We start from the raw sequence: 25201 nt of genomic DNA on the forward strand, positions 1-25201 counted from the left end.
ATACCATTTAGATTTATGAAAAAAGGAAGAGTTTATGACCAAACAAAGAGAGGATCATGGAAAATAGATATTTTTGGTTAGATGAAATTAAAAAAAACTTTTGCACAAACAAGAGTAATGTACCCAAAATTGGAAGAAAAACAGGAAACTAGGGAAGAAATCATAGCAAGTTTTTTTCTAAGGCCTCATTTCTCAAATATCTAGGGAACTGAACCAAATTTGTAAACCTAAGAACTATTCCTCATATGAAAAATGACCAAAGGATATGAACAGAGAATTTTCAGAAGAAGAAATTAAAACTATCAATAGTAACATGAAAAAAATGCTTTAACTCACTACAAATTAGAGAAATGCAAATTAAAACAACTCTGAGGTACTACCTCACACCTATCAGATTGACTAACATGATGGAAAAGGAAAATGGCAAATGCTGGAAGGAATGTGGACAAATTGCGACAGTAATGCACTATTAGAGGACCTGTGTGTGTCCATTTTGGAGAACAAAGAGCTACAAAATTCTGTCTTCCCTTTGACCCAGCAATACCAACACTGGGTCTGAATCCCAAAGAGATAAAATAAAAGGACATTTTGTAGTTGTACAATAAATATTTATAGCAACTCTTTTTTTGTGGTAGCAAAGAATTGGAAATTGAAGGCATGTCCATCAATCAAGGAATGGCTGAACAAGTTCTGATATATGAGTATGGTGGAATACTATTGTACTATAAGAAATGGAGATCAGAATGGTTTTAGAAAAACCTGGAAAGAAATATATGAACTAATCGAAGTGAAGTTAGCAGAATCAAGAGAACATTGTACTTAGTAACAGCAATATTATAGCAATGAAAGACTTAGCTACTCTGATCAAGACAAGGATCCAAGACAGTTCAAAGGACCTATGATGATAAGTGCTATCCACTTCCAGAGAGAGAGAACTGAGGAACTCTGAATGTAGATTTAAGCATACTTTTTTTAAAATTTTATTTTTCTCATTTTACTTTCTTTTCTGTATTTTCTTTTACAATGTGGCTAACATAAAAATATATTTTGCATAACTTTAAATGTCTAATTTATATCAAATTGTTTTCCTTCTCAAAGGGGGGTAGAGGTGGGAAAAAAGAATTTGAAACTAAAAATTAAAATATATATTCTTAAATTTGTACATGCAATTGGAAAGTATTTAACAAAAATACAGATATATTTTGAAAACATTATTGGTATCATTTGTTTTTGCACCATCTATAGTAGAAAAATATTTGAATATGCCAAGATGAAGAGGGAGTGCAGGAAGGGCATAAGGGGCAGGGAGAGCAAATGAATGGATGTAGAAGAGTTCAGGACACGTTCAAGAATAAGAAAGACATTACATCGTGAGCTCCTTGAGGGCAGGGGTTTTCTTTTGCCTCATTTGTACTCCCAGCATTTAGTAAGTGGTCTGATACATAATGGGCACTTAATAAATGTTTGTTGCTTATTTGAAAAAAGAACATAGGGTACGTGATGAGGAGTAGCAAATATACAAGAAAGGTAGTCAGAGTCGGACTGAAAAGTTTTAAATGTAAGGTTAAAGAGTTTATATATTTTTCCTGCAGGTAGAACAAAGTCATTGACAATTTTTAGCAGAATATCCCTTTTAAAAAGACTCTTCTTAGTATGAATGTTGGAGAAGTCAGTCAACCTCTCAGATTTAGTTTCCTTTTATGTAAAGTAGATATTTAAAAAGTACTCCCCTTATAGAATTCTTGTAAGGATCAAAAGAGATAATTTAGGTAAAGTGCTATGTAAATGCTAATTTTTTTTTACCATTAGGTTATCATTTTGCATTCTTATTCATATGCATATAAAATACCATAAAAATGGTTTGCTTCAATTTCAAACAATGAGAACAGAAAGGTGGCCATTTTCTCTGGCTGTCTTTCATGACTGGTGTGCTCTCCCTCTTCCACTCAGCCTACTGACCCCCTTGGCTTCCTTTAAGTCCCAAATAAAATCGCATCTTTTACTGGAAGCCCTCCACAATCCCTCTTCATTCTAGTGCCTTCCCTCTATGAATTACTTCCTATTAATCTTCTAAATTTGCTTTGTATATATCTGTGTGATGTCTATCCCATTAGACTGTGAACTCCTTGAATACTGGGACTGTCTTTTGCCTTTTTGTGTTCCCACCACTCAGCACAATGTGTGGCACACAGCAGGAACTTAATACATGTTTATTGATCGATTGATTGATAACATACTTTTGGCCAAATTTCTGTGTATTTGTCATATTTTTACTGGTTTTCTGTATATATTCTGTTCTTCTATTTGACATGTTGCTATTCTGTTCCTTCCCCCCCCCCCCCCGCCATTAAAATATGAACTCCTTAATTTTTTTTCTTTTGGCTTGGGTTGTATCTTCAATGCTTAGCACAGAGTTCTTGGCACATAATAAACTCTTAATGAATATTCATTCACTGACCGACATTTCCTCACCATAACCTAGAGGAATGGTACTTTAGAAAACCTCACCCAGTGGCTCAAATTCTTTTTCTTCGGTAGAAACAGTTAAAGTCAGGTCCTCAGGTGAGAAGTGAGCTGAGAAGCAGACAAACTGATGTTCTGTCCTGGCCATGTGGCGCACCAAGGTCAAGAAATGCACAGGATGAGCGTTTGGAATGGAACTGAGTTTGCTGATCAGGAACCAAGAGGAAAATGTAAGACCATTCGGGGGAGGAAATAACCTGGGGCCTGTGTTGGAAAACAAAAATAGTTAAAAATCATTATCATTTTGCAAGAACATGAACCTTAATTTTAAGATAGGTTTAAAAGAGTCCTTATTATATGAGGGCTTGAATTTAGCATCAAGGGTTTAGGATGTATGAACCCAGCACCATCACCTATTTGCAAAGGATGATTCTTACCTTGATGACAGGATAGGAAAGATAGGGAGGGGGGCCAGAAGTATGTGTTTCTTTTCTGGAGACAGAGCAAAAATAGCGAATTTTCTCATTACCTCCCATATTCTTCTCAGCTCAAAACTGGGTAAAGAAAAACTTCCTCATTTAACGTATTATCTATGGTTCCTGCCACCTTGCATTCAATTGGCATCAACAGAACAGCTAACTTTAATCAATTCAATCACATTGATTTAAGTGCCTACTATGTTCCAAGCACCTTGCTAAGTGCTAGTGATACAATTAATAAAAAGACAGTCCCTGTACTTTGGAGCATACAGTCTAATGGGGAAATACAACAATAGGGTTGTGTCTTCTCCCCAATCCCCTTAGGATATAAGCTCCTTGAGGGAAGGGACAGTTTTGCTTTTGTGTTTTTATAACCAGTTCTTTGTAAAGTGTCTGGCACATTGTTGGTTCTCAATAAATCCTTTTCTTAACTAATTTATTCATAGAGTTTGGCTGTCTGTATTTGACCAAAGACAAAGCATGACAGATTTATTTAGAAGACAGAAATGCCATTTGGGGAATTAGATTCAATATGCATTTATTATGCTCCTACAAGGCATGATGCTAGCGACTACAAAAACAAAGACAAAAATGAAAACCAGTTCTTGACCTCAAGAAACTTCCATCTATGGTGTGATATGTAACATGCAAACATGATCATTTGAGAAAGAAGGAAGAACTTCTAACTTGCAGGATGACAAAAGACTCCATATAAAAGGGGGCATAAGAACTTAGCCAGTAGTTCTTATAAGTGCGAGAAAGACATTCTAAGTTCAGAGGCAGGTGGGTGGTGCACCAGATAGAGCACTAGCTAAGTTCTAAGGTTGCCTTATGCAAACATATGAAGGTATGCATTGAAGGTCAAGTACCAGGAGGAGCATAATGGACCAATTTGGCTTGGATTAGAATGTTGAGTACAAAAAGGAAAGTAATATGAACTAAATCTGGAAAGATAGTTTAGAGGCAGATTGTGAGGTCCTTAAAATGTTAAAGTGGGTAGTAGGTATTTTATCTCTGAAGAAGTAGATAGCCAACAATAGTTTTTGAGTAGAAAGAATGACACGGTCACACCTCAGAGTCACACCTCAACACGTGGAGAATGGGTTTGAAAGGAGAGGAATGCTAAAAAGGGAGAGCAAATGTAAGACTATCACAGGAAGTCTATTTAAGAAGTGTCAAGGACCTAAACTAAGGTGGCGGTCATATGAGTGAAGAGGAGAGATACAAGGCATAACTTGGAGACAGAAGCAACATGAAGTAGCTGTTAAGTGGACATGAGGGATAAGAAAGAATGAAAGATAACTCTGAGGTTGTGATCCCTGGCAACTCAAAAGACTGTGGTATCTCCAAAAGAAATTGGATAGAGGACAGGAAAATCACAATAATGAAATCTTCTTCAGTCATGTTGAATTGGAGATGTCAAAAAAAACATCCATGCATAAATAGTTTTTAGTGATGTGCTACTGGAACACATAAAGCAGGTTAAGGCTGGATATTTGGGACTCATTGGCATACGCATGATAATTGAACCCATTGCATGGTATCCCACCCGACTTTCAGTCTGGTTATCTTCCTGGAGGTATTCTAGTTTATTAATGCCCTTCCTAAAATATGGCTCAGAAGTTTTAATCTCCATATGAGTGACTTAGTAGACTACAATTCCAAAGCTAATATGCCACCTGGCTAATGCACGTCAAAAGTTCCAAAGAAATCCCCAACCAAAGATAGTATGTATAGAATAGTATAAATCCACAAGAAGAAGCAAGGTAGTGTAGAAAGAGTAGCAGATTTAGAATTAGGAGAGTCCAAGGTCTAAATTCCATCTCCAACATGTATTAGCTATGACAGCCATGGGCAAATCATCTATCCTCTCTGTGCCTCAGTTTCCTCAAATGGGGATAGTGACAATGAATATGCATTTCTTAAGTATGTGCTTTGTGTCAGGCATTGTTTTAAATGCTGGACATACAAAGACAAAGAATTATAAGAAGCTTACATTCTAAGGAGGGAGACAACCTACACATACATGCATTCAAATATGAAGACATGAGTAAATCAAACACAAGGTAACCATAGAGGGAAAGACACTAGCTACTAGAGGATACCAGCAAGACCTCACTCAATAATCTGAATCTTCAAGGAGACCAGGAATTAGAGGCTCAGAGGGAGAGCATGCCAGGTTTAAGGAAGAGATATACAAAAGCAGACACGGGGGATGCAGTCCATGGGGGATGGACAGCAAGCAGACTACCATGACTGGATTGTAGAGGCAAGGCAACAAGCATTTATGAAAGGTCAGCTGCTGTGCTAAGTGCTGAGGATATAGACATAAACAAAAAGAAAATCCTTGCCTTCAAGGGGTTTACATTCTAGCACAGGAAAACATTACAGAAAAGTAGGGGATGGGAGCAAAGTCCGGAGTGGGATAATGTAAGAAAAGGCTGGAAAGGAAGGAAGGAGCCAAGTTGCAAAGAGGTGCAAATACCTAACTAAGGAGTTTGTGTCTTATCTTAGAAGGAATTTGAGTATGGGATTGGGGAGGGAGGTAGCATGCTCAGAAATGAACTTTAGAAAAATTATTTTGGCAGCTATATGGAAAATGAATTGGACTAGGTAGACACTTGAGGTAGCTAGATGGAGCAGAAAGTTCACTCTAGATACCTCTGGGGCATACTGTGATTATTGCACTAGGTTCCTTTCTCACAGAGTTGCTATGAAGACCAAAGGAAATATTGAGTATAAATGTTTTGCAGACATAACATATGTAGACAATACATTAAATTATGTTACATATGTAACATATTTATTTATATACACACATATCATGTTTATATCTTTCTATAGGTACTTATATAAATACTATATAAAGTGCTGTGCACACATGAAAACACAATATAGACAATAGCTATAGTTAGCTATACAGGAGGAGCGGCATTTAGATTTGCTAGAGGATAGAGGCTTACTTGGGGTACTATTTAGATATTCAATAGAAAAATCAAAGAACATTTGTCATTTTGCAGATGAGGAACCCAAGAATGTGTGAGAGAGTAATGTGTGCCGTCACATGACTGATCAGCGATAGGACTGACTTTCAGACTCTACTGTCCCAACTCTGGCTTCAAGGCTCTCTCATTCTACCATATTACTTCTCAAGGCATTATCAGAGCACTGAAGCAGTGTTATCCATTTTGGCAAACTGCGATCATAAAGAAGCGTCTAAATTAGTTTAACAGAGAAGTAGGCAAAAAGTCACCTACCTATCCCAATGCCTCCAGAGATTGAGTGTTCGGTATTGGCACCCATAATTGTTGACAGTGTAGGAATAAATAAGCAACTGGAAAAAAAAAACAAAAATATCCTTAAAATCATAGCTCTTACACAAAACTATAAACAAGTCATTCAAGACCAGTATGGAATTTAGTCTATCATTAAATGGAAATAAAACTAAACACTGGGACAATGATTCTATTCACATCTGGGTTAGTGATGGATCAATGAAGGTAAAAATTGTGATATTTGTGAAAATGCAGAAACATTTGTTTAAAATGAATATACATATATATGTACATATATATATATATACATACATACATGTATACAAAAATGTAGATGAAAGAGAGAAACAGAAAAAGAGACAGAGACAGAGAGAGGTCATGGGAGATCAATGGTATAGTAGGATTAGACCAGAACAGGAAGAATGTTTGTGATGGTCATGAAAATAAGGATCCCATGATCATTGTGTTAGATTAACTCTGGTGTCATAAAGCTAATAAAATAAAATGACTCAAAAAGTTGAAGAAAGCCTACTGTACCCATATCCTTCCACAGACATGTCAAATTCCACAAATGATGGAGCCAAGGTAGCTTTCTGTGGCTGGATGTTTCGTGGTGATGTCATAGAAATGAGACTCATGGCTGTCTGAAGAGTATGAACAGAGCTCTTGGTTATGCATGATGTCCTAGAGGCTGGCACAGTGCTGACAGTAAGGCTGGCTTCAGAGTAGCTGGCTTCAGAGATGTCTTCAGCAGGACCATCACTACCAGAAGGTCCAGGTGCTTCTGATCCTAAGACACCAATATGAATAACCTTTTTCCAGTTGTTTAATGTGTATTACTTCTTTTCCTGTCTTAAGTCCCCATCATTCTATCAAAACTTCTCTCCAAAAGTGAACACCAAAGACTTATTTCTAAATAGGGTTGCTTTTTCTCAGTCTTCATCCTCCTTAAGTTGAGTATTGTCAATGACCTTGTTGGTGTCCAAGTTCTTGAAACTTTTCTCTGCGCTGCTGAGACATAGTGCCATGCTGGTTCCCCTCCTACCTCTATCTTCCTTGCCACTTCTATGATTTCACTGACTTCTCATCTTCTCACCCCCAGACCCCAGACTCAGTCTTCCTTCCTTTTTCTTAGCTCTTAAAATTCTTTCCCGCATAGGAATTATTCATTATCATAGGTTCAACAAGACTTGTGACTCCTAAATCTGCATCTCCAGTTCCATCCCTTGACCCAAACTTCCCATCCTAAAACTTCAATGATCATTTTGCTATCATCCCAAATTCAACATGTTCAAACCAAGCTCATCATCCTTCCTTACAAATCTATAACTTCCCCTTCTTTGTCAATGGGACACTGTTCTCCAAAGTCATTCCTGTTTGAAACCTCAGAGTTATATTGTCTTCCACTCCCTTACATATAGCAAGTCAGGCCAGCTCTTCACTCAGGCATATGCCATCTCTGTATCTTCACTAAGTTATTTCCCTTGCTGAGTATGATTTCCTCCTGTCTCTGTATGTACAAAGACTACTTATTATTCTAAAATGTCAAGATTTAACACAGACTCCTCTCTAAGAAGCCTTTTCTTACCTGTATTCTTATCTGAATGATATGACACATCTCCATGAGAAACAGATATATCAAGCGTTTTACATCCAACTTCCTTAGCTGATGGAACCCCAAGAGTAAGAAATTGCCTGAAAATTACAAAATTAACAAAAAATAAGGTCAGTCAATATGGCAAAATTTGGCAAAATCTGTCTTGGAGTTAAAAAATTGAAGTAGGGAGTGAATTACATCACAGAATGACTGATGACCTGATGTCACTGACAGAACACAGCTGGAGTGCTCCGTGAGTATGGAACACAAGGGATGCTTCCATGGAAAAGAGAAATGAAAGCAATGTGGTCTAACTGAGTTAAGCTTGATTACAAAAAGACTAGTATAATCTTTAGTAATATAAGCAAAATCATTAAGCAGCAAATAACCTTATATTTTGCAGAACTCTACAATTCAGCCATTCTGCTCTACTTACTGTCACAATCTCACATATCTATGCCTTAACAGTGGCTGTTGCATGCCCAGAGAGACTTCCCTCCTCCTCATCTCTGCCTCTTAAAATGCCTGGCTTCATTCAAGATTCAACTCAAATGCCAGCTTCTTCAGGACACCTTTCCCAAGCACACCACACACACCCCCCAGCTGCTAATGCCTTCCCACCTAAGACAATTTTCCACAGACTCTGAATTGTATGTCCCTCATTGTTTGCATGTTGTCCCATCCCATTAGATCATAAGCTCCTTGAGGGAAGGGACTCCTTTTGCCTTCCTTTGTATCCCCAGTGATTAGCACATAATAAACAAGGACTTAATAATATACTTAATGGCAACTGATTGCTGTTACTCAAACTCAAAGGATCATATACTGGAATGGTGATACCAAAGATTCCTGGCAATTTTAGTTACAATCCACATATAATAATAGCTACTATACATATACATATAGTTCATTTATATATCATTTTACATTTTTATGAAGCATTTTCATGCTACTTCATTTTATCCATACCACAGTATGGGTATGGATATATAGAGAGGGCTCATCATGGCCATTTGATAAATGGGCAGGGAGAAATTCTCTTCTTTTTTTTTTTTTTACCAAGATCATATACTTCTAACAGGGGTAGTATTAGGGAAACCATTTGGTTGATCTTTTTCTCCCCTACTATGCCCCATCACATGATTGAACTCACAAATAAAGAAGACACTGCACCAGAGGTGCTTGTGTCCTTTCCCTGGGGAAGTGTCCAAGAGATGGTCAGATTGGTCTATCACTCTGTGATAACAGCTCTGCCCAGAGTTATTTCAGTCACCAAAGGAACATCTAAAACTGCTTGAGGAAGCACAGTCATGAATGTCAAGACTTCACTGGGACAATAGGACTTTGGGATAAGAGCCTAGAGGCAACTAAATGGCACAGTAGAGAGATCACTAGATCTGGAGTCAAGAAGACCTGAGTTCAAATCCTGTCTCAGACACTTAATAGCTGTATGATCCTGGGCAAATCATTTAACCACAAGTTTCCTCAACTATAAAATAGGGATAATAATAGCGCTTACCTCCCTGGATTGTTATAAAGAGAAAATGATATAATAATTGTAAAGTTCTTAGTATAGGACCTGGTGCATTTTTACTGTTCTTTTGTTGAGTTTGACTTTTTGTTGCCATAGTAGGTACTCTATAAATGCTATCCATTATCATCAACATCACAATTATGGCATAATTAACAACAAAACCCTTCCCACTTATCATCAGACATTTCCTCTCTCTGGGACTTAGTTTCCTAATCTATGAAGGGATTGGGTGAGATGATCTCTAAGGTCCCTCCTACTTCTGAAATTCTATCATTCTCTCTTGCCACTCCTCTTGATATTCGTTGAAAACAAAAGAATAGATACCACCACATGACATGACATTATGAGTCCAGACCTAAATCCACACCCTTCTCCCTCAGCAATATTTAACCTCTTAGTTGCATCGAAGCATAAAACACAGGCTGATCATACAATAATTGTTGCTGGTATATTTTCTCTTTTGGGAATAAGAACTATAGTTGAGACTTGGGGTCAACTTTAAAACAGACACCATACCTTAATATGTCTGGCTCAATTGCTTGAGAAGCAAGCTTCTCAAAAATCCTAATGAGAGACAAGTGAACTGGATCGCTGCTGTCATTTAAGGCTTTATGGCAGAATGTGATAATGGTCTTGAGCAATCCAGCTTCACACATGATTTGGCGGTTCTTCTCTGACTTCACCAGTGACTGAATGTGATTGGCCAAAGAGCACTGGATTTCCTTAGAAAGCTAAAAAAAGATGAGAAAGGAAGAAATACAGAGATAGTCAGACTGGTTATATCTTGGAGATATTCTAGTAGTAGAACAGGTGATCTGTAATTATATATGGAGTACTATGCAGGTCAGAAACACTTGGATCAGATTCAGCCTCTGACATTTACTTACCAGGTTTGTTGTTGTTGAATAGTTTTTCAGTCATGTCCAACTCTTCACAACCCCAACCAGGGTTTTCTTGGAAAGATACTGGAGTGGTTTGCCATTTCCTTCTCCAGCTAATTTTGCAGATGAGGAAACTGAGGCACAGTTACATGACTTGTCCTGGTCAAACAGCTACTAAGTGTCTCGGGCCAGATTTGAACTCAGGAAGATGAGTTTTCCTGACTCCAGGCCCAGCACTCAATCCCTTGTACCACCTAGCTGGATTTCCTACTTACTAGCTTTATGACCTTAAATAAGTCATTTGATCAGTCGTGCTTTAGGCAGATCTTCAGCATTTATCTCTTTAGCAATGGATGGACTGTGATCAGCCTTAGGGAAGGCAGCCCTTCAAAGTGATAAAACCACAGATCCATAACACATTCTGGTATTTAAGCATATTCATTAAACTTGAACTGGTAACCAGCCATGGAATGGGAGACTGACATAGTTCACATTAGTTCCCATTAATACCTGATGACAGAGTTTATTCTCCTTGAGATTTCTCTTCTCTAGGCTAAACATGTGCAGTTCTTTTAAATGATCCTTATAGAACATGGATTCACAGTCCTTTCCCTTTGTATCTGGATGCTTTTTAGTTTAGCAATGCCCTTCTTGAACCAGATACCCATACTGTAATAAATAAAGTCATGTGATAAGTATCAAGCATATAGGAAGTGTTTAATAAATGCTTATTGGCTGACTTGTTACTAGAAAATCTAATCTTTGCTAAGTAGCCCCCAGTGAAATCAGTGATTTAAAAGGTAGAATACATTACAACATATAAACCAAGAAGCAGACAAAACACCCCACCTTGTTACATATTACAGAACAAATACAGTGTGTATGATCTTTTCTTTTGTAACAGGGGTCCTTCATCTTATTTTGTTTATTTGTCTGAAGATGGGTCCCTTTGGTAGTCTGATAAAGCATATGGATCTTTCTCACAACAGTGTTTTTAAATGCATAAAACAAAATGCATGGAATTACAAAATAAGCCTGTTTTATGGATAATCAATTGTTGAAATGGTTTTTAAAGAAATTCCAAAGCCCTTAACTTATCTATAGGCCCCTCAGGATTTGAACCCCTACCACCTACAGTATTTTGAAGACTTATACTTGAAGCATATTAATTTAGGTACCAATACATCCCTTTATAGATAACTACAAGAAATTTTTTTTAATTATTGTGAAATTTGGTTTATAGGATCACAGTCTTAGAGCTAGAAGGAATCTTAGAGATCCATCTAATTCAACCTTCATATTTTACAGAAGAGGAAACTGAAACTCCAAGAAGATGGATGACTTACCTAAAACCACAAATATGCTTTTGATAAACGGTAGCACTTACTTTGCAGTTTATAATCTTAGAGCCTTGGGCACAGAGAGGCTGTGTGACTTGCACAGAGAGACACAATCAGCATTTATCAGAGGTCAGACTTGAATTCTGCTCTTTCAGACTCAGAGGCTGCCTTTCTATCCATCAAATCACATTGCCTTTCACCTTGCACGTAGAAGTGGTTTCATAAATGTTGGTGGAATTGAATCGGTTATTGAAATGAAGTTTCTAATCCTTAACTATTTGAGGAGAGTCCTCATTTATTTCCATTTATAATAATAGAACCCCCATTTATAATAATGAGGATAGAGACCCCATTTATAACAATAAATACGACAATAACAATGTCAACAAAAATTTATGTCCCAACTATGGGCCAGGTAATAACCTTTATACAGATACAGATATACCTACAGACACACAGACAAATTCACATACAAAATGTGTGTGTGTGTGTGTGTGTGTGTGTGTATATATAAATAACTTCGTTTGGTTATATATCATCAGCTATAGGGTTCAAATGTTATGTTTTTAATTTCATTTATAAGATGCAAATATTCAACGTGTGCACAATTAGCTTCTCTATCTTTTTAATGGAGGTTGTATGAGTATGAAGAAAATAGTGCCAGGTTTGAAGAGAGGACCTAGGTCCAAATCCTAACTTTACTGTTGATTATGCATAACTTTAGCCAAGCCACTTGGCCTCAGTTTCCTCCTCAGTAAAATGAAAGAGTTGGACTAGGTGCCCTATGTCTAAGCCACTTTCCAGTTCTAATAGGCTTCATTGTGGGTTTCATGGTCTAAGAAAGGTATTGCTCAACTGAAAAAATATCCAGAGGAAATAGAGTTGGCTACCTAGAGGAGGACCTTCCTAAAGTCCACTTTTCTACACCAGTCAGACTGGCATTTCAAATACAACCCTCTAATTCCTGGTTCCTTGCCTTTGCACAGAATGTTTCAAGCCTAGAATGCTTTCTCCACCTCCTCCTCCTCACCTGTTAGATTCCTTCAATTAATTCAAAGCTCAGCTCTACAAATCTTTCCAGTTATGAACCCCCCAAAAAACCTTGTACTTATTTCATAGTTATCCTCTGTATACCTATATATGTGTATATTGTCTCTGATACAATGCAAGCTCCTTCTTTGTATCTTCAATGTCAAACAATAGCATCTAGCATACAGTAGGCATTTAAATGCTTGTTGATGATTGACTTGGCTTTAAATCCTGCCATTAACACATACTAGTGGTGTGACTATGGGCAAATTACATAACCTCTCTGTGCAAATCTCTAAGACTGTGAGTTATAGACAAATTGCTGTTCTATATATCTGGAGGAAGTTTTCACATTGGATGTTCCCTGTCTAGATGAATTCATTTTTTCACATCGTATCCCCATACTGATAAAACTAAATAGTAGATCACATAATAGGAGGAAGCGAAGGAGAAAGGAAGGAACGAAGGAACGAAGGAAGGAAGGAACGAAGGAAGGAGGGAAGGAAGGAAGGAAGGAAAGTAGGAAGGAAGGAAGGAAGGAAGGAAGGAAGGAAGGAAGGAAGGAAGGAAGGGAAGGGAAAGGAGTAAGAGAGAGAAAAAAGAAAGAAAAAGGAAGAAAGGAAGCAAGGAAAGAAAGGAAAGGAAAGGAAGAGAAGAGAAGGGAAGAGAGTATGACAGAGAAAAAGAAAGATAGGGAGGAAGAAAGGAAAGAAGGAAGGAAGGAGGAAAGAAGGAAGGAAAGAAGAGAATAAAAGAATGACAAACCCTGAAATAGCCAGAGCTAACTTTGTCTACCTCCACAGGTAATCTGAATATTAGTTTAAATACACCAATATAATTTCTATTGAACAACCAAATTTCTTTAGTCTTATTAAGCCTTTATATACAAATGCCAATCTATCTGAAAAACTGTCTTACTCTAGACTTTTGTTCATCCATCCTTTCTTTCAAAGTTATTATACAACATAGCATAGTTCTCTGTTCCCTCCACATGTAATGGAAAATAACATTTTGCCTTGAAATTTCTTTCCCTTGACTTTCATTACTTGATTTGGTAACTACCCTCTTAATTTGGCAGAAGAATTGGGAAGACTGTCTGTGCAAAAAAAGATGCAAAAATAAAACCACAATGTATTATTAATAAGAATTAAAAAGAAATCTCAACAACTATCCAGTTTTTATTACCAGCACTTATTGTTGTTGGGGCTTTGGGGCTTTTTTATTTTGCAAATAGGACAAGAATACTTTTAATCCCCCAAAAAAAGTTTGTAAAAAGGGGGAAAAATGCTGATACTGGCTAATTAAACTGCAAGTTTACTCCAAAATCTGCTCAATATCACCATAATGGAGAATGAGAAATTGATCGCCCTCATTATCATTGCAGCACTGTCAATAACAATATTGCCTTGTTTTGAACAAAAGATACAGTTTTCAATGGTAGTTCCAGGAAAATTGGGTTTTAGTGAAAATATAAACAATGGCAGGAAACCAGTCTGTTTTCCCCCATACAAATGGATTGATTTTTCCTAACACATATTGCTCACAATGTAAGAGGGAGATAAGGTGGGTTCAATTAGGATTTTGTGGTAAATGTGTTGGGAGTACAAAGTTGACCAGTAGATTGTATTTGCAGGGCAGAATGTCACAGAGCAGTTTGCATAAATGTCTTTAAGTAGCTCTCAACTTTCTCCACTTAACAGTTCAGTCTTGAATTTGTTCACTGTTGGGTCAGAGATTTTAGGTCTTTATTATAGGAAATCAGCACAGTTAAGGGGAGAGCATACAATATTTGGAATTGGAACATCTGGGTTCAAATCCCAACTCAAGAACTCACTAGCTATGTGAACTCAGATAAGTCACTTTACCTCATCTCTTAGCCTCAATTTCCTCTATAATGAAATGAAGGATGTGGACTAGCTGACCATAGAGGTCCCTTTCAATTCTAAGTCTATGATCCTTTTCTGTTAGACTTTCTGGTCTTGTTCCCTGTTTCATAGTTTTAAAGGTAAGTGACCTGAGTCTTTGAAGCCTAGTTACATGGATGCATACATAACAATTCTCTTCTTAAAGGAAGTATCTACTGCTGTACCAGTTTATCTGAATACGTAAATTACTCACACAGTCAAAATGGGATGGCTAACAAAAATCTAATGATGACTTTTCTTCTTCGTCTCCATGCTAAGATCACCAAAAGAAAGCTTCAATGAGTTAACTACATTTGTTTTCTTCTGTGAAGGCAAGGAAGAGAAAGAGAAAGGGAAGGAAGGAAAGAAACCAATATAGAAACAAAATAGAGAAAGGCAGTGAAACAAAGGTGAATTGTCTTGCCAAGGAGCCATACACTAAATAATTGAGAATTACAAAGTCTAGGTCAGTATTCTTTACAGTACTGTCTCAGGGTGGGAAAAAAAAGTCTGTTGTAAACCAATGGCATTTCGGGAAATCAAACCAGGACATACCTGCCTTGGTTTTTTTTTTTTCTCTTTTATCCCGTCTTTCCCAGAAGTTCATATATCACAGAGCATAGCAAGTTAGAGATGGAAGGAACATTGGAGACTATGTAGTCCAATACCCTCATTGGGGTGATAACCTTTTCTCTGACAACTTTTGGGGGAAAGATCTAACTAGAAACTGAATAGTTTTTCAGGTGGGAGGAATCTTGAAAGAAAAGAATCGGGTCTGGTAGTTCCTTGAAGAAAGTAAATTATTTGAAAGAATCATTCAAAATTTAAACTAAAGAAAAATCATAGTCAAGTTGAATGTGGATCTGGAAAACAACTGTGTATCTTTAGATGCAGAACAACTTTCTTTGTATCTACTGGAACTATTTATCCCTCATAATGTTGGCAGAAGAATAATGCACCCAAATCCACAAACCTATAAACAACCTGGAATTATTATAATAAGTTACATCATAAGGTTTTACATTTAGAGTCTAATAGGACCTTAGAGACTTAGAATCCAGTACCCAGATTAGGAAGCTGAGGCCCAGGAAAATTAAAGCTAACTGTTCATGGTTATAAGGGTAATATAAGAGCCAGATTTCAAATCCAGGTCCTTACATTATAAATTCAGCATTTTTTTCAACTATACCACACTGACCCACACTTTCCTTTCAGATCACTGACCTATGAAGCCATCCGTGATGTCTATATTCACTGGTATGGGGTTAGCAGAAACAAAAATAGATTTTTTTTTGTTGTCTTAAAATATTTTGCAGGATCAAATGGAATAACATCTTAGAATGTTTAACAACGTGTCCATCCGTAGTAAGGAGTTGAATAGACAAATACATCTGCCTTTACCAAACCGTGATGATTACCAGATAAATCCATTAAATGGTGTGTATGTTTTTTTAAATTTTCTGCCATTAAACAGTAACTATTAAAGACTCACTAATATGAGTTATCCAATGAAATTTCCAAAGGCAGAATTCAAAAGTCCAGTGTATTGACCCTTTGTCAATATCACTTAGAGAAACCAAGAACATCTCTGCTTTAGGGGTGACTCTTAACCGCTTGGATCCTGTAGCCCTAGACATGAGATCTATGTCAACAATAAGTGCATAATCACTTAATCGTCATTTTGTACAGACCAGAAAGAAAGGGCAGGTGGGTGTTTTGTTAATATTGATAGAATTACACTCAAGTCTTATTTCAGCCCACTTCTGGCTTGGTCTCTTAAGGTCATCACCCAGCAGTGAATCCAAAGGGAAATGGTTGTTTCCTTCATTGAAAACCAGGATGCATTAACTTTTATTGAGTTTCCCTAATGCTTTGGCAAAGATACATTTGCTGATTTGTCTCTTTTGTTAAGTTCCCAGATTTGCACAGACTATTGAATCCATTTAGACTTCTTGAACCAAAGTATAGAGCACCTGCTTCTAAAGGACTGCTTCTCAGAGAGATGAGGTTGAGTGGGATTTCAGATGTCCAAGACTGGACCCCTTTTACTCCGATCCTGTCTCATGTGTGCACTTGCATACAAGTCCATCTTGCATTAGACCTATTTGTTTGTATTCTATCTACCCTATTATACTGAAAGCTCTATGATGGTGGGGAACTATGTCTTATTTACCTTTTATCTTCCTTAGTGCCTAACACAACACCTTACATGTATTAATTACTTAATGAATGTCTGCTGAAACGTAAGTACAAAATACAAATTAGCCCTGAATATTTCATCAAGTATTAAAGAAAGGAACTGTAGTCCAGAAGAAGCATATCTTGATGAGTTTGCCACTGACCAACAGTAAGCAAATCATTTCAACTTTTGGGGCCTCAGTTTCCTCACTGATGAAATTAGGGGATTGTGATAAAATAATCCCTAAATTTCCTTTTGTAGCTCTAATAGTCTTTAATCCCTTCCCTTATCTTTTCCCTTCGTCTTTCCCTTCCTTTCCCTTCCATTTCTTTCCCTTCCCTTCCCTTCTTTTTCCTTATTTCCCTTCCCCTTCTCCTTCTCCTCCTCTTTACTTTCCCTTCCTTCCCTTCCCTTCTTTTTCCTTATCTCTCTTCCCTTTCCCCTTTCCTTTCCCCTTCCCTTTCCTCTTCCCTTTCCTCTTCCTCTTCCCTTTCCCCTTCTTCTCCTCCTCCTTCTCCTTCTTCCTTTTTCTTCCCTTCCCTTCCTTTCCCCTGCCTTGCCTTTCTTTTCCCTCCCCTTTCCCTTCCTCTCCTCCCCTTCCCTTTCCTTTCCTTTTTCCTTTCCTTTCCTATTAGAGAAAATGACCATATTTGTAAGTGGAATTTTGAATAGCCAGTAGAGAGGGAAGACACATGAGAGACAGGAGATGCTTATTATCACAATATTCTAAAGGAAGAAGGAGTTGAAGCAGAATCAAGAGCATAGAGAAGAATCCATTTTACTGAGAGGCAAGGACATTCCTTCTGTGACCAGAGAGAAGAAAAGTAAAAAATCAAGGTAGTGATTTTTCAACATTCAATCCATCAAGCACTTATTAAATGCCTGCTGTGTGGAAGGTGCTGTGCTAGATGCTGGAGATGCAAAATCAACAATGAAACCTTACCTTCTCTCAAGGAGCTTACATTTTATTGGGGGCAGGGGAGGGGAGACAGGCAGAAAATATCACATATGCAAATTAAGCAAATACAATATTTACGAAGTAAATGGCAGCATGATGGATTGAATAAACAGCTGATCTCGAGGCCATACTTGGATTCAAGTCTTGCCATTTACCTTTATCAATTATGTGACCCTGAGGGGGCACTTAACCTCTCTGGGCCTCAGTTTCCTCATATGTAAAATAATGGTTTGGGATACAGGAGTTTCTAACGTCCCTTCCAGCTCTAAATGTATGACTAGACCATGCTAGCTGTGGGATTCTGGGAAAATTACCTAGACTGTAGGTGCTCTAGGCCAGAAATATCAAATTCACAGCCCACCAGCTTCCAGTGACCAGCAAACATCCCAGTGCAGCTCAAATCAGATTAAAATGTAATTGGGAAATGGTTAACTTAAATAAAAATACAACAATGTAGATAATGTTAACTTGTGGTTTTCTAAGTCAATTTGTCCTGGCAGGGATCTGTTTCTCTTTGAGTTTGACCCTATTGCTTTAGGCAACTCTATCAGACTATGAACTGCAGATAAGATTCTTACTTAGAACTTGCAGAGTTGACTTGCCTGGTAATTTCCAAAACAGTGAAACTATGGGATAAGTCTCTATCATATTCCTATACAAAGTCAATACCAAATCGCATCAAGGAGGGGGTGGGCACTAGTAAATGATGTTAAGGTGGTTTCAGAAATGAGGAGAACCTGAGGGAATCTATATCTCATGATCCTCATCTTTTGTTAAATAAGAGGTCAGGTCATCTGTTAAATATGAGGGGAGCGATTAACAGAAAGGAAAGAAGAAATAGCTCAAAGCAGCTACTGTGAGAATTGAGCTAAGAAGCCAATAAGGCTCCTTAGTATGTGAATAGTGTATGAAATCAACTCAACTTCCTAGCTTTCTCTAGCAAAATTCAAGAGTCAAGAATTAAGAAATCCATTGATAGAGGTCCTTAGTCATGAAGAATTTGCAGGTCAAGAATGACAGAAGGACATGGAATTCTTGGGCAATAGTGAGATGTTAAAATGCCAAACTAGAGAGAGGAAAATGAATGCCAAGCCAAGTGAAGTCAGAGACCAGAAGATAACCCAAACAATGGCAAAGAGTTAGTATGGTACCCCCAAGAGAATGAGAAAAGTAAAAATGGAAACAAATAATGCTTTTGTGTTTCCTTTTGTGACATTCTAGATCAAGGGAATACTATATATACAACATGCCTATACTTTATACAAGCATTTGACAAAGTCATGCTATTCGTATGGAAAATAGGAAGAAACGTAGGCTAGATAATTGTAAAATAGGATGGATTTGGAAATGGTTGAAGGACCAAACTCAAAGAATAGTCATGAATGGTTCAGTTTCAACTTGAAAAGTCTCCGATGTTCCCAGATCTAGTTTTGGCCCTGGGCTTTTTCATATTTTTATAAATGACTTTGATAATGGTACATATAACACCTTTCTGGAATTATCAAATGACAGAAAGCTGGGAGGGAGACTTAATCTTAAGTTTAGATTCAAAAATCAACTTCACAAATACAAAACAAAGGTCAATATGACTAAAAAGTGGCCTGAAGGTCTGGCATTTGAGTGACTTGTAAATGCCATATGAGTCAGTAGTATGACAGAGCAGATATGGAAGCAAGGAAGTCTCAGATGTCAATAAGAAAGCCTCTAGTATCCAAGATTGGGAAAGTGAGAGTTATACTGAATGAATGAATGAATGAAAAGGTATTTATTAAGTACTTATTATATACCTAGAACTTTGTCAAGGACTGGGGATACAAATACAAAAGCAAAGAGAATTCCTGTTTTCAAGGAGCTAACATTCTAACAGGGAAAACAACATACATAGGGGACTGGTGGTCAGGAATGATGATGATGATGATGAGTGTGTGTTCATCCTTCGTTGCTGAAGAAGACCATGCCAACAGAGAAATAATGACGTGACTTGCACTTGGCTTTGTGAAGTGAGGGAGGGCTGTGCAGGTCACCAGCCTCACTTCTCCTCCAGAGCCATCTGAATCCAATGACCAGATATTCATCAGGATGACTGAAGATGACCCAGGATGAGGCAATTGGGGTTAAGTGACTTCCCAAGGTCACACAGCTAGTGAGTGTCAAGTGTCTGAGGTGAGATTTGAACTCAGGTCCTCCTGACTCCTGCACTGGTGTTATATCCACTTCACCACCTAGCTGCAAAGAAGAAGAAGAAGAAGAAGAAGAAGAAGAAGAAGAAGAACAAGAAGAACAAGAAGAACGAGAACAAGAAGAACGAGAACAAGAAGAACAAGAACAAGAACAAGAACAAGAAGAACAAGAAGAAGAAGAAGAAGAAAGGGTATACGCTAAGAGGTTGTAAAGGAGGCATCCAGAGAGGATCTGGATTAAAACCTCAGCCCTATTATTGACTCTCCATGTAACACACTGGGCATCCCCCATCAGTGAGAAATCTATTTCTTTTCAGCTTTTGACATAAAACCAATAACTTTCTTATGTGGAAGAAGGGAAGGAAGGAAGGACCCAGCAAATGTTATTATTATCCCCATTTTACAGTTAAAGGAACTGAGGCAGACAGAGGTTAAGTGACTTGCCCAAGGTCACAAAGCTAGTATGTGTGGCCTAATTTGAACTCAGGTCTTCTTAACTCTGGGTTAAGAATTCTATCTACTATGCCACTGTCTGCCTCTTTGCTGGCAATCAGAAAGGACCTTCTCAAAATTCATCAAAATCACAACAGGTCACAAACCACTGTATAATTTGAATTACACTCATGACCAGAAAGCACTAAATTAAAAATAATCTCCATTGCTCCAACCCAAGCATCTTTTCCTCATGGGTAGGCAATTCCAATCTGCTGACCTTACCTAAAAGAAGCCCCATTTGAATCCATATGAGTTATACCATTCCAGGGCCAACATTCCTCCTAGAGAACCCAGCTGGATACCATTCAGCCTCATGCTCAATCAGCAACACTTACTGCTGAATTCCAACCAGTCTAATGGTTATTCCTGGTGATGATGTAAGAGGTCAGAAAACAGCTGGATTCTCTGCTTCCAGGAGGAGGCTATAATGTTGGCAGTTTGAAAAATAATCATTTAAGTCATTTATGGTGTAAATGTGATTTGGCTATCAAAGAAAGAGGACGAATATTGGATACCCTTGAGGTCATTTGCATGAGTTGCTTTTTAAATGACATCTATCCTTGAAGAAAACGTCTGTTTCTTATCAAGGGGTAAGAAAAAAAAGTTAGTAATTTAAGTAATCATAAATGAGACAGAATGAAGAGAACATTGGAAACTTTGACAAACAGTATGAAAGGAGATGGGAATTTTCCAGCTTTCCATACTTTTAATAATACTGCCATCTACTGAGAGATTCTTTTTTTATACCTACTATGTCATTACAGTGCTATAGCCAGTTTTATTTTAGCCTTGTCCTGTATGGCTTTGTAGCTCATTCAATTAATTATTCTATTTATGTTATGAGATTTTTTTCCCCCTCCAGAAATTAATTACTCTAATTATCAAACTTTTAATAGCTGCTGATTTGGCAAATGCAGAAAACATCTGAGAAAACCACACCCTACATTTCTTTAGCATATTTTGGAGACATTGGTGAGCAACCTGATTTTTTCCCTAAATTGCTTATTGTGGTTTTAACAGAGTCAAAACATTTTAATCAAATGGAACCTCTATTTGCATAACTAATTTTTCTAATTATGGCAGTACATTTGAAAACCTAAAGCTTACTTAGGTAGATCCTAGACTATGAGGACCCTCAGGATATACATACATACATATATATATATATATATGTATGTATGAATCAAGAGCCACACATGCTCTTGATTCATCCATCTCTTATTTTTTTATTTATTTATTTGTTTTTGTGACACATTTTTTTTTTATAATCCAGCTATACTCCAAGCAGTAGATCAGATAGGAAAGGGGTTGGGGGTAGAGAGAGGTAAATCTGCTATGACCCTATATTTAAGTATGAAAATGGCCCAAAATATTGAATTGATCATTTTTAATCCAGGTTTTTTTAAAACTGTTTAAATGCAGCCTGGGTAAACCTTGGGCTCAGAAACTCATTAGTCTTTAAATTGAGAGGCTGTGATCCATAGGAATTACAAGGTTTCATTTCCAAGAAGAGTAAACCTCACCCCCAGAGCCTGAGATTGCCCTATGAGCCCTAGCACGACTGGATATGAGTGTTAATCCATTTTTGTTTATTAGCTATATGATTAAAACAACTAGTCCACAATATATTCATTCCTTCTCCTACAATATTTAACAATAAAATATTTATTTTAGGCTGAGGGATTTAGGAAGTAAAAGGTATCCTAGCTATTTGTTGTCTCCACCATCTTCATCTCAACCCTCACTGCTCACTCCAAAGTTACCAAGATCCAGTTGCCAAATCTAATGTCTTTTTCTCAGGTCTCAGCCTTCTGGACCTCTCTGTGATCTTTGACAATGTCAAACAGCTTCTCCTCCTGGATATTCTCTGTTTTCTAGGTTTGCAACACCTCTTTCCTGGCTCTCCATCTACCTATCAGATCACTTTACAGGGTCCTTTGCTACATCTTTCTCCAGGTCATACTACTTACTTTAGTATTTCCTCAGACTGTCTTTCCTGGACCCTTTTCTCTTCTCTCTTTATATCATCTTTCTTGCTGATCTCATCAACTCCCTTTGCTTCACTTATCATCTCTATTTACATACTTCTCCAATCAATAGACCCAGCACTAACCTCTCACCTGGCATCCAGTCTCACATTGCCAACTAATGTGCCCATAGAACGTCTCCAACTAGATGATATCTCAAGCTCATTATCGTTTCTCTCAAGTCTCTCTTTCTGGCTTCCCTATTACTGTCGAGGGTACCACCATTGTCTCCATAACTCAGGCTTGGAAACTGCATGTTATCCTCCTCCACCCTTCATTTTCACTAATTCCACAAGTCCAATAGGAGGCCAATCATGTCATTTCTACTTTCTTAACATCTCTCCTATGCATTGCCTTCTCTCCACTCACTTAGCCACCTCCATGGTACAGGTGCTCATCACTTTATTCCTAGACTAAGAGGTCTGACCATGTCACTTTCCTACTCAAGGGATTCCAGCTATCTCTAGCACCAAATATCTGTTGGTCTTTCAAAGCCCTTTACAACCTGACCTCTCCTATCTTTCTAATCTTCTCACTCATTACTCTCCTTCACATACTCCATGATCCAGAAACTCTGGCCTCCTTGCTCCACCTCGTACAAGACATTTCACCTCCTCACTTCCACCTACCAACTTCTATGGTGTCCTTCATGACAGAGCTCAAATCCAATCTTCTGCCTTTTATTGTTATAGCTGAGGCGTTTCAGTTCTTACTGACTCCTCTGTCTGACCCCTTCTGGGGTTTTCTTGGCAAAGATATTGGAATGGTTTGCTATTTCCTTTTCTAGCTCATTTGACAGATGAGGAACTGAGACAAACAGAGCTAAGTGATTCCCCAGGGTAAATTAGAAACTGGAAGAGACAACTTTCTATCCCAAAGTCCTTAATCTCTCTCATTCGCAGTTATATCTTACAACCTCATCTAATAAGAGGAGGAAACTGAGGCTGAGAGGTAAAGACAATCATAGCCAGCAAAACACAGCATTTTAAGGTTTATGAAACATTGTCTCATTTGATTCTCAAAACAAGTCTGTAAGAGAGGCACCATTATTGCCTCTTTTTATGGATAAGAAAACTGAGTCTGAGGGAGTTAAGTAACTTGCTCAGGATTACAGAGCTAGTAAGTGCCTAAAGTGGGATGCGAACTCAGGTCATATTCCTAATTCCAAGTAACACTTATTCAATTGACTTGTCAAGAAGCATTTTGTAAACATGAGCTTTCCCATGGTAGTGATAATAACGCAACATGGATGCTCTTTGGATTGAATGACCCTAGGGTTCTTTCAGTTCCAGTTTCCATATTCTGAATGTCTTTATTTTTTCTTTCTGACAAAAAAGTGATTGGAGACATTGCCCTGCCACTGTCCGTGGTAATGCTCAAATAAGGGATCCTGTTGAAATATATTTCAGGAGCAATTGCCAAGGACCTATTTCATAGGGGTCCAGAGTAAGAGGTGATAAAGAAAAGATAATTATAATTAGCCACGCATGACAAACGAAACATTTAGGAACAACTGTACCTGTGGGTGATCCTTATGGTACAGGGAAGGAAGCAGCCTGAGCATGACGCAGACAACCCCAGGGTGCCTGATGACAGCATCCGAGTCATCCATCCTAAACAAAACAAATGAAAAAAAATATGAAGAACTCCAGCAAGGTCCCGTAAAGGGGCTATCCCCTTCATCTATTGGCTAGACTCTCAGAATCATTCCATCCAGGGGGCCCCAAATATCTACCAATCATTCACTCTTCCCCAACAGGTGGATTTGTGGCATTTTTTTAGATGCAAAAAAAAAAAAACCAAAAAACAAAAAAACTGGAAAGAACCCACACATCCAACTATGGAAGAATGGCCAAACAAAACAGATTCTCTGATCTTATATAGAGGCAGCCTCAGAGGGAGAAGCAAGGATGTGTCCAGTCCCTGATACAGCCTGGCTAGGTGATGCTGCGCAAATAGATTCACTTCTCAGAGCTGCCGGCAAGACTGTCCTTTACAGAACATATGCCCTTCTACATTAGTAGAGATTCATTTTCCTCAGTAAGAGTTTCTCTACACTCATGCCATCGCAAGGCCTTACCAAGAAAGTACAATGAAATTCCTTGAGAAATAACAAATGCACTGACTACCACTATCTGGTGATAAAAACAATAGAAACAAAATAATAAAATTATAATTATTATAATTATTAGATAAATTATTAATAATAAAATAATATAATTAGAAGGGACTGTGAAAACAAATAGGGAATTTTTGTTGAAGATAATGTGTATATTATGCACCCTCAAACTAGGGATTTTAAACTGGTGTCTGTGGGCTTGCTTTTGTCTTTTGACATATTTTGATAACCATGTATCAATATAATTGGCTTCCTTTGAAATCCTATGTATTTTATTTTATGTATTAAAAATATTGTGAGAAGGGTCCCATTGACATCTCTAGACTGTCAAAGGAGTCCATGACAAAATAAATCTATGAACTCATAAATAATTAAGTTTTTGATTTATGTGCATTTTTATTGTTTGAGCTTATGAATATCTGTTTCTGTTGATTTTCAGTATAGATTTTTTTTAAAATCTTGTTTTATGGACTGACAAATCAGATGAAGGCTCCATCTGAGATATCAACACCAAACTTGTGAATATCCCATAATTCAACTTATTGGCTGCATTCCATCCTCCTATGCCTTCCAAATCTAGCTAAGTTATTTCAGAGAAGTCTGTCTCTACCTTCTTCACCTATCATGAATGCTAGACTGGGAGTCAGGAAACCTATATTCCTGATTGAGATACTTCCTAACCACATTCCCTTAATTTCTGAGAGCCTCAGTTTCCTTTTCAGTAAAATGGGAATGGTAATG

General features: G+C 37.6%; 1 protein-coding gene across 4 annotated transcripts in view; it reads right to left on the reverse strand.

The window, feature by feature from the left end:
- Window positions 1-25201, reverse strand: part of WDFY4 (WDFY family member 4) — a 382372-nt gene that overhangs the window by 273300 nt on the left and 83871 nt on the right. For all 4 annotated transcript variants that reach the window (XM_072627574.1, XM_072627546.1, XM_072627553.1 and 1 more), the window contains 6 exons: window positions 23861-23954; window positions 9865-10079; window positions 7806-7912; window positions 6755-7007; window positions 6200-6276; window positions 2509-2727 (listed from right to left, as the gene is read on the reverse strand). In XM_072627574.1, coding sequence (XP_072483675.1) covers window positions 2509-2727; window positions 6200-6276; window positions 6755-7007; window positions 7806-7912; window positions 9865-10079; window positions 23861-23954 — 965 coding nt within the window. The remainder of the gene's footprint in view (window positions 1-2508; window positions 2728-6199; window positions 6277-6754; window positions 7008-7805; window positions 7913-9864; window positions 10080-23860; window positions 23955-25201) is intronic.

This window comes from Notamacropus eugenii, chromosome 1 (assembly GCF_028372415.1).
Source record: "Notamacropus eugenii isolate mMacEug1 chromosome 1, mMacEug1.pri_v2, whole genome shotgun sequence".
Taxonomy (NCBI): domain Eukaryota; kingdom Metazoa; phylum Chordata; class Mammalia; order Diprotodontia; family Macropodidae; genus Notamacropus; species Notamacropus eugenii.